The sequence below is a fragment of the Solanum dulcamara genome, chromosome 6 (genome assembly GCF_947179165.1).
Source record: "Solanum dulcamara chromosome 6, daSolDulc1.2, whole genome shotgun sequence".
NCBI lineage: Eukaryota > Viridiplantae > Streptophyta > Magnoliopsida > Solanales > Solanaceae > Solanum > Solanum dulcamara.
The window spans coordinates 19,328,779-19,339,535 of NC_077242.1; the positions used below are offsets into that span (position 1 = coordinate 19,328,779).

At 34.7% G+C, this 10,757-nt stretch overlaps 1 protein-coding gene across 3 annotated transcripts; it reads right to left on the minus strand.

Moving 5' to 3' along the window:
• Positions 1-712: 712 nt before the first annotated feature.
• On the minus strand, positions 713-8,585 carry LOC129893193 (kinesin-like protein NACK2). Of its 3 annotated transcripts, none has more exons than XM_055968681.1 (15): positions 8,468-8,585; positions 7,659-7,944; positions 7,485-7,574; positions 7,298-7,398; positions 7,090-7,203; positions 6,918-6,999; positions 6,678-6,745; positions 5,940-5,999; positions 5,734-5,858; positions 5,200-5,398; positions 3,320-3,457; positions 2,618-2,707; positions 1,599-2,513; positions 1,210-1,514; positions 713-1,106 (listed from the first exon to the last, which is right to left on the minus strand). In XM_055968681.1, exons 2-15 carry the CDS (start codon positions 7,921-7,923, stop codon positions 776-778), a joined length of 2,883 nt encoding a protein of 960 aa, XP_055824656.1. In that variant the 5' UTR covers positions 7,924-7,944; positions 8,468-8,585; the 3' UTR covers positions 713-775. The 3 variants fall into 3 exon arrangements, with proteins under 3 accessions (XP_055824656.1, XP_055824657.1, XP_055824658.1); XM_055968682.1 differs by having other exon boundaries at positions 7,659-7,967; XM_055968683.1 differs by lacking the exon at positions 8,468-8,585 and adding an exon at positions 8,414-8,431.
• Between the last annotated feature and the right edge of the window lie 2,172 nt (positions 8,586-10,757).

Here is a 10,757-nt window from a genome sequence, read left to right on the forward strand (position 1 = left end):
TATGTGTGTTTGAGTGTTCCTTCCGATATTATACTATTTGTGTTCTGCTATAAAAAAAAAATACGAATTTCGTCTAACTCAGGTCATCCGTAAGAGAATTTTCTGATAACAACAAACTGCAGATTTTCTTGAGTAATCATATCATCCAATTCTTCTTCTTCTGTTGGTTCACTTTGCACATACGTAATAACTTTTATAGGTTAGTGATAAAAGTTTATGTCAAGATGTGTGTTATGCATTCATTGATCTTCATATAAATACCGAGTGCAATAAATTTTTATAATTAGTGATGCATCTTATTCTTATTTAGTACATTTACTTGAGAGAGTGATGCTTATCTGAACTACTTATGTTCATTAGAAATACAATATATTACTTTTTATGGTCACATAATTTATCTTGTATGTGTTTGAAATGGCCAAACCACTATATGTCAAAAACCATTGTATATAATCTAGACTTCTAAATGTTTAGTTTTTGCATAAAAAATCAGTGGTGCAGTCTGCGTAAGCTATACTCCCCCGAATCTCACTTAGTGGGATTTCAAAAATCATAATGTTTCATGAATTCTATTTGTAGTTTTTCTTAAACAAAAAAAACAAACTATTCCAGCAAGATGTTTTTCCTAGAAGCAAAAATTCTGAATTCCTAGAAGCAAAAATTCTGAATATTACCCCCATGGAATGTTAGCAAGAAGCTGTACAGGCAAATATGATACAAAATCTACATTCAGATTCACTTTTCAACTACGGAAATATTAGCTTGCTATTTGGAACTACAAGTGTAATAAGTTTGATATCAGATTCCAACCTAGCCATGTTTTTTTGTCAGAGGGGAAAACAAAATTGAGCTGAAACATCTCCTTTGAAACATGTTCTCCTGTTTCGCAAAATCCAACAAGCTTCGCGACTACTTCAGCACTTTCGCGTGCATTTTGCATGTTAAGAGGATCTGACCAGAGTTTATTCACAAGCTGTAGCCGTCTCCTCTGTTTTCCTTCTGGCGGAATGTCCCACTTCATGTAAAGCATTTCCCTTTCTTCTGCATTTAGCTTCGAGCTCACCCTTTTCGCTAGATATTCCCTCTCCTGCTTCAGTGCCTTAATACTGTTTATTCAAAAGCCAAGAGTTGGAAAATTTCAACAAAGGGCCTTTAAAAAGTTCAATACAATACATGGACGACGGGTGCTTCTGAAAGAATAAACTATACCTTGATGAGACATAGCCAGCAGGGTCATCACCCAAGAGTGCAGGGCTCGCGTTACCAAGCCCTGCTAAGTGTTGGTCTAACCATGTCAACCTCCTAAGCTCAACTTCCATGTATATCTGATCTGATGGATCCCCTTTAAATAACATGTAAAATTGAGTACGGTGCACTAAAGACACGTGACACAAATGCCACAACATTATAATTTGCTGCCTTTGGTCCTCAAACACCAAGTGCCATGACAATGGAGATTGATCGGTTATATCAGCTTCATCACTTGCAGCTTCATTTGCCTCCAACTCCAGCACCTGGTTTTACTCGTCGTACAATAATTAGACCAAATGATATATCTTGTCAAAAAGGCCACAAGGAGAGTGAAGATAAATCCTAACCTGGCAAACAAGCAGCTGCTTTTGGTACTGTAACTTAGCCACCCTTTCTTTCAGCTCAGTAACATAAGCTTTAATACTCCGGATGTTCTCTTCAGCGGCGTTTTTAAACATCTTTTGCATCTTCTTCATGTTAACAGAGTTTGACTGCCTTGATCCAGGAGTACCCTCCCTCGATGAGATACAGTTACTGTCCATTCTTCTAATTGGAGTGTTTTTTTGGCTACAGAATGAATCACCAGCAGATCCAACATTATTGTATTCTGGTGCTCTGTTCTCAATCTCACCCTCCACGATGTTGCAGGATGAAGGAGACATAGGAGAACATGGTGATCGAATTATATTTGGCATGTTACTGGTGTTACTCAAGTTAAAAGGAAGCACCTTTTTCTTTTTTGGAGTCCTCAAATCAGCAGATCCCTGACAACTTGGAAGATGCATGACTAATTCGTCTATTGATCGCTGAACATTTTCAAGCTTCTGTTCTAAAGATGAAATGTTGTTTTCCTGCGATCTCAGCCGTGCAATCTCTTCTTTCAAGCTGGCTTTATCTTTTATCTCAATTTGTTCAGGAACAGAACTTATTTTGTGCAGTTCTTTAATTTCTGCAAACAACTTTGCAATGGTGTCTGTAGCCCCTTGGCTGCCAATTCTGTGAGATGCAAACTCTTTGTGAAGCAACTGAAGTGCATGGTTTGCTTCATCACCAAGTTGCCTCTGTCTCATCTCAAGCTTTCGGATCTCGTGCACCAGCATAGATGGATTGGTTGAATTGGTAGACCTCCTAATTGCAGCCTGCCTGTCAAGTAACTTTTTTCTTCCCAGAGTTGTAGAAAGAGATCCAGAAACTATTTCATTATCAGTTGTAAATGAAAGACATTTGACTACTTGACGAGAAGGTCCATGGTAATCTGAAGCCTGAAATGAGCATATGCCAACAAGTTTTACTTTTCAAGACTCAAATCCACAAACAAAGATGGGAAAAGTTAGGTGTTCTGTCTAAATGCAACGAATTTTTGTACCTTGAGCTCTTTCTTTGATCTTCTTTCTAGTTCGAGCTGGGATTCTGCTAGGTCACGCTGACGTTTCAGCTCATTCATCTCCTCCTCCATCTATATTCTCATAAATTATATAGAATGATTCATAAGTAAAGATATTAGATTAAGTAAAAATATTAGTTTAACAGTGAACATGACAATTCCACCTTAATTGGCTATTGCTTTCTGTTTCTTGCACATACAAATATCTGAACTGCAGTACAATTAACAATTTACACTTAGAAAACATGTATTTTCATAAGTATCACAATTGTCCTATGCCATACAAGTTTAGATGTCATTGTTGGAAAGAGGTCTATCTGCATGTTTACATGCAAAATTAGCAGTTTTTTTTCTGTGTTTAAGGATCTGCAATAAGCATCTTATATTCCCATATTTCGCCATCTGCTCATGTGCATCTAGGAAAATGAAGTATTTGGGTGACATGGCTACTATTTTGTAAGTAGTGCAATGTGAAGCTTCTGTTAATCTAGACTTTTCAACTGGATTGTGCAGTGAAATGAGTAACTCTTCACACATGAAAATGAGAAACAGTCGAGCAGTACATTACTAATAGCTGCCAGAGATAATAACTTCAGAAAATGACAAAAAAGTTCATTTATTATGACAAAGTTATGATACTAGAAGGGCAGGAAGTCCAATACTACTGAAAAGCACTAGTTGTACCTGTTGGATTTTTCGCTCTTTCTCCATTAGTAGAGACCTGAAACAGGGGGAGGCAGAAGGGTCAGGGCTTCGGAGCTCTGCTTCAAGTCTGGAAACTTCCTTTTGTAAATGCTTCAGCAATTGCTTCTCGGCAACAACCTGGAAATTAAAGGAAAACAAGAAAGAAGAAGTCAAACAAGAAGGTCTGTGATTGTAGAAATACAAAAATGGTATGTACTGCATGATTTAATACAACATTTGGTTGGCCTTATTAAAGTTCGCATTTGCCAATATCCACACAAGTAATACAATAAATTTGTGTATGCATATTATTTTATGTCAGATAGAATATGGGATAAGAGCAGATGTAATTAGCAATAAAGTGACTAAACAAAACAATCAATGGTATGAACTATAGAAGTTATATAGATTTTACGGATTAATTCACTTTACAGGATAACTTGTAGAATAACTTAATCACTTAAGAATCTTATGGTTTAAGTTGTAGAGGAAAACAGAAAGCTATCTCTGAGAGGCATAGGTTGACTATAAACTTCATCTATCTCTGGACCTCATGGAGTTTTTCAGAACTGAATTGTGCCTCTAATCACCCTCAAGAACAACTGTCCAAGCTTGCAGAATTCTTGTTCAAAGGGATTGGCAACTGAAAATCCTGGTGCGACCAGTTCAAATCTGGTTTGGGAATAGTTGGGATAGCTCAGCTGGTAGAGCAGAGGGCTGAAAATCCTTGCGTCACCAGTTACCTATGTTGCTCGGACTCTTCCCTTTCAATGTCACACCCGCGTTGACACGACATGGCTGCGGGATCCGTAACCAATCTGGTGAATCAATTTTGGGTACTTTGACCAAAATTGACGGAGAAATGCCATACAAATTCAATGATTTTTGTAATCAAAACAAGAGTTCAGGTGAAATTGAAGAAAACTACTGAAATTTCTATGTCACTCCTTTTCCTTTTATCTTATTTCGGATTCTCCTCTTGATCTCATAATTTAGGTTTTATAACTCTATTTTTAGATATTTGAAATATTTTTATCCAAATCCCCACAATCCCCACACCCGTACTGGATCCGTATTCCCGAATTTTAAAATTTAGATCATGAAGGGATGACACCCGTATCGGACACCCACCCCCACCCCCGAATCCGAGCAACATAGTGGGTTACCAGTTCCAATCTGGATTGGGATTGGGATTGTTATAGGACTGGAACTTCTCGTTCCACTAGTTGGGATTGAATATCTGAATCAGTGGACAGTCAGTGTTAAATCTGACAAAACCAATAATAGTTGGAAAAAAAGGTAGAAAACCAATAGAGCGAATCCGGCAGAGAGTACTCCACCACGAGCACCATATAATTCAAAAGAAACATTTGGTTGGCAGCATTAAAATCCGCATTTGCTCATACCACATAAGTATGCGAGAATCTGCACATTATTTTATGCTTGATAGAATATGGATAAGAATACATATAATAGCACTACATGAATAAGATTAACTAGATAACAAAGTCATAAGGCAAGTAAAATTTGCATAACAAGATTATTGAGTATTAACAGTATAACAATCTCCATATTATTACTCACCTCATAAATAATCACTGCATAACTAGTACATGGCCAACAACCCCTTAGTTATTTATTGTAATCAATTGGTATATTTAATTTTACAACAACAACAACATACCCAGTGAAATCCCACAAGTGGGGTCTGGGGAGGGTAGGATGTACGCAGACCTTACCACTACCTCATGGAGATAGAGAGTTTGTTTCCGAAATTGGTATATTTAATTTTAAAGGGAAGAAAACAGAGAGAAATAGTAAAATGACACAGTTCCTTTAGAAGTCACTAGGAGCTTTCAAATTAACCACTAATCTCATACCATGTTTACTTGGGCAGTGGTTATGACTTCTTTGGCACTTGTTGCAAAGCACAGTGTGTTGCGTGATTGTTCCACATGACTTAAAGCAGGACTCATAGTGCAAACAATTGCTGTTCTTGAGTTTCCACCAAGTGAAGGCTGTAATATCCTCGTCAATTTTGAATCTCTGTAGGGAATATGACCACTCCTCTTTCCACCACTGCAAATGAAATTTCAACAAGTAATTCTCAAGGCTAGTAGCTGATTTATCATCAAATGGGTTGTTCTTACAAGTAACAAGAATTCTAGGCCATCTCACATTGTTCTTACAAGTAACAAGAATTCTAGGCCATCTCACAATCATGAAAGAGTTATCACCAACAGCAAGGGAAAGTAACTAAAACAGTGTCATTAATGCATATGGGAATTGTGCACAATAATAAGAACAAGAGATGTGGTTATATAAATTGTGTGAATGGAAAGCAATGTCGCTCACCTTCCTCCAAGTTGCAAAAACTTTCTTAAGTAACTGAATATCATGGCGTTCTCAATTACCTTAGTTTTCTGATCACAGTGGTTAGTGTCAGCAAGCTCCGGTTAATATGGCTTCCTTCCTTTAACCTTGTACCATCTGCACTTGTTTGCAAGGCACGCTCACTTCCAGCAAGATCCACAAGGTTCTACAGTATTAGGAGTATCATATATTGTCATTTCATGCACGACATTAGAAATATATAGTATCAGTTATGAGAGGTCCTTACCAGAGTTGCCATGAAGGATTTCACACGCCCTGAGTTTTCCCGGATGCTGCTCTCAATGGTCTGAACAGAAAGTCAATATGTCAGCTGTATGGACAGGGTGCTAATAACTCATGTAGAAACAATATGGATGGAAGGAGATAAGATACATAATACATCATAATAGTACAAACACAACATTGATTATTCGTACTATGAAGAATATTCCATATACACCAAAATAAGAACTGTTGTGATACCACCTTAAGATGTCAGCTGTATGGGTAGGGTGCTATAACTAATGTAGAAACAATATGGATGGAAGGAAATAAGATACATAGTACGTCAGAACATTGGTAACATGACATTTAGTATTACTATGAAGAATATTCCATACAAAATCACGAAAATAAGAACTGCTGCGATGCCACCTTAGAAGTATGTCCCATATCATAGAAAGAGGCAGCCACCACATACAACAATTACTTGGCATCCTGATTAATTGTTAAGGAGTAGTCTTCATAGTTAATGGGTAGTTAGATTTGCTCCCTTCAACTAGCATATAGTACATAGTTCAAGTGGGTCTAACTAAATAACAAGAATTTCAAAATGATGATTTAGTCCAACTATAATTTTCTGGCCTTACAAATCCTTGAATCCCTATCTTTTCCATGTGCGATATTTCATGTCAAATGTTCAGAAGAAAGTTCACAATGCCAAATACTTTTATAGTTTAGTAAAAAAGGGACCAGCATCTTTTACCAGCTTGATTATCTGATGAGATCTTGAGCTTTTATCATTTAGAGCAGTTTCACCCACTTGTCTCTGGGCTGCAACAAGTAACAAGTGTTGTAACCACAAGGTCAGAGAAAAATCCTGAACTTGAAAAATATAGATACTGAGGTTTCTAAGGAGACTGAGGTTTCTAAGGAGACAGTCATAGGATAATGCAATTATGTATCATTGAAGAATATTTTGTTGAACCAAAATTATGTATCTTACCTTCACAAGCACTAATTAAGGTCCTCAGATGTTGGCCATCCTTTACAATCTCTTCCACTAGTTTCTCTACAATAATACCTTTCTGCTTTCAGAGACAAACAATTCAGGAAAGATTTTATTTACAAGGAAATTTTAGTTAAGAAACTTGAACTCATTAACTAAGAGTGTTTACCTCTGGATCATCCAACAGGCGAAGTGAGCCAGACTCACGATTCAAGAGGTCTACTACTGTCTCATTATATATTTCTAAGGCAGAAAATTTCAGCACAAAGTCCCTCTCAGTAGTCTGTTATGCAGAAAAAAGAAAAAGCATCCAGATATGAACATCACAATTTCTCAATCACAGAACAACAAAAAATTCTCGAGAATGTATGATTTACAAATTTGATGTGCTCATAAATGTCGTTAACAGCACTTTCAGTTATTCCCCTCATTGTGAATGTCTTCCCACTACTTGTCTGTCCATATGCAAATATGGTTGCTGCAAAAGAAGTATGAGATTAATTGAATGGTCTCTGTGATGTGAGCTAAACTTTAGGACTATAATAAAATGTACTGTTGTTCTACCATTTATCCCATTTAGAGCAGAGAGAGCAACATCTCTAGCCCCTTGTTCATAAACCTTGGTAGTTGAGCACGTCGGGTCAAAGACATTATCTGGCACGGAAAAATCCATGTAAGCAGACAAAATTCTTAAATCACAACCTACAACAAGCAGCAATTCACATTTAATCAACCTACCAAAAGAATAAGGACCGGTGTGTCTTTCATGATTTAGGTTCTTGGAAACAATTGTTTGTTCATCAAGGAAATCCCAGGCTATGAGATCATAGGCTGCTTGTTCTTTCGGGCTAAGAGGCCTCACACGAATCGTTACAAGGATTTTCTCTTCGCGAAGCTTTGGACCTCCTGGAGTAGATGACGGAGTCGTCCTTCTACTGCCTGGAAAACGAGAAGGTGTCCTTCCAGTCTTCGATAATGGTGTTACTGGTATACCTATCACCATCTTTGTGAACTATATACCATCCTATTCAAAAATCATATACATCACTGAAATTATCAAATTAAGAACCCATTCTTAACACGAAATTATCAAACCATATACCAAAATCACCAACTAAAATTCAAGAAAAGTATGATTTACAGTAATCGAATGCCTACTTAAGCTCCTTAAACCACCAAAACAAAGCATTAAAAATCCCCCAAATACCCAACGATTTTAAACAAGAAAATGTTTTCCTTACACCCAAAATCTTGAGAGGGAAAAAAAGGGATCTTGTGAAAGTCAATTTTATCATCATCATATAATTTCAAGGAACCAATAGTAAACAAACGAATCCCAGATGAAGTAAATAGTTTCTTGAGATGATAAACACGAAATGGCAAGTAAACTGAAATCAAATATGGAAAGAAGACATTTTAATGTGATTGAAACACTAAGTTAAGCTCTGCATAAAGAAAACCAAAACCCAAAATTTGAAAGATAATTTTGTTACCATTTCAACGAAAACCCAGATAATAAAACAAGAAATGGAAATGGAAAGACTTACCCCAAGAACAATGCAAATCAAATATGGAAAGATTAAGATTTTTCACGGTTGGTGTTGTTGAGACTTGAGAGATTTTCGAGAGAGTAACGGCTACTTCAAATTAAAATTAAAACCAAAACCAAAATCTAATTAACAAAACAATATTCTATTCTTCCGTTTCCGTACACCTCGCGCACCTGAAAGCCGTTATTTTATATAATTATATCTGAGTTGGAGCCTCTTCGCTAATGTTTTTGAAATTATTACACTTTAGTACCTCAACTTTCTCTTCTCATCATATATAACACACATACTTTTACTTTTCAGGTAATAATTCCTTCACCAAGGAATATGGTTACTCCAATAGGATCCTTCATCTTTAATTCCAATGAGTTTCAAGTTGAAGTTAAGCTCTATCAAAGCCCTTCAAACACAATTGTTTGAATTTTACTTTTACAAACTTAAGAGAAGTAGAAAAGAGCATCAGGTTTAGTATGAAGTTTTTCAAAATTGTGGGTCTTGAGTTTTTTTTAATCAAAACCTAAGTTTGAAATTTGAGCGGAGTTCAAACATAAATTTCATATCTCAACTTAAACTTTGACGGAACTCTGAGGTTTGCAAAAATTGAATGAATCTTAGATTTTTTTTTTTAAAAAAATGAATATTTCTATTATATAAAAATGTGAAGATGAGAACGATTAAAATAGTTTTGATCTTTAATAAATTAAAAGAGATAAATAATAAAATTTAATAAATTCATTACATGCAGATATCATTTGAATACTTTAATTTGTATTTCTATTAACACTCTTTATTAATAAAATAAATACAAATTATTTTGTGAAAAAAAATAATTAGTTAAATCGATCTATTTAAACTAACTAATCCAAATTCACTAGCCCACTAGAGGTTGGTAATTGTATATCATTGCTAAAATAAATAGATTATATTGAAGCCTACATTACAAGCTTAGAAAAGTTTTTATGTAACCTCAACAGAGAGTTTTGAAGATAGTGACAATATTAAGGCAAATCTATGATATTTACATGTATAGCATATGAATTTGTTGCGAGTGTTGACTGTTTTTTCTCTCCTCTTTGCACTCTTTATTCCACTGATCATTGTATATATGTGTTGTTTTGGGATATTTCTTTGGTCTATTGTAAGTAAGAGTGGCAATTTCAGTCGTAAAATAAATTAATTTAGCTTACATTTATTTAAATGGATCACTCATATTTTTTAAATAGATAAATATGAATTGACTTATTTCAAAAGCTCATACAAATATGGACAAAGTGCGTAAAATATGGGTATCTATATAAACCCTTAAATCACCCAAAATTTTTAATTACACTAAAAATATTTTTTTATTTTTTTAAAAAGAAAATTGGGGTGGGTGAGGGAAAAATTTAATTTTTTTTAAAAGTTTAAATTTTTTTTAAAAATAAAATTGGGTGAAAATTATTTTTTCCCCCGAACTTTGGTTTAAAAATCAAACTCCCTCCCCAACTTTCTTTCAACAATAATCACTCCCCCACCCCCAACCCCTCTTATCCTAATTAATTTTTTAAAATGCCTATTTTACCCTTTGTATTATCAAACCTTTGTCTTTTTTTTTACTTATTTAAAATCATGAATTTTTATTTTTTATTCTAGGTAACAAATTTTCTATTAAAAAATAAAAATTATTTTTTTCTATTTGAAAAAATTAAAGTAAAACAATCCTAATTGAACATATAAATTATTGATGTTTTATAATGAAATAAATGAGTAGAGTAAAAGTGAATATTTTAATAATAATCAAAACTCTAATGTATACTATTTATCTTTCTTAATTTAAGTATTTATAGATTTTTATTTAAGCACATTAAAATCCCTACCCCCCACCCCGAATTTTGATTTAAAAATCAAAGTCCCCCCAACTTTCAATAATAATCATTTTTCCCCCCTTATCCCATGAAATGTCTATTTTGCCCTTGATTTTTTCATCTTTCATCACTTATTTATACAAATGAAAATAATAAGTAATATAATAGCTTTTAAATATATTTCAAAAATAATACAAGAATATTAATAAAAATAAAGGTATATCCTATAAAAAAAAATTAAACCAAAGTAGGGAGGTCCAGGTGAGGGTGGGTGGAAGGGGGCCAAAAAAAAATTGAAATATTTTGAATTTTTTTTTTAAAATTGGGGGTGGGGGATGGGAGTTGGGGTCCGGGTGCGTGGTTTGGGAGCAGGGTGATGGGCCCGGGGGACAAGAATTTAATTTTTTTATGTTTTTTCAAATTTTTTAAAATTTTTGTGATGG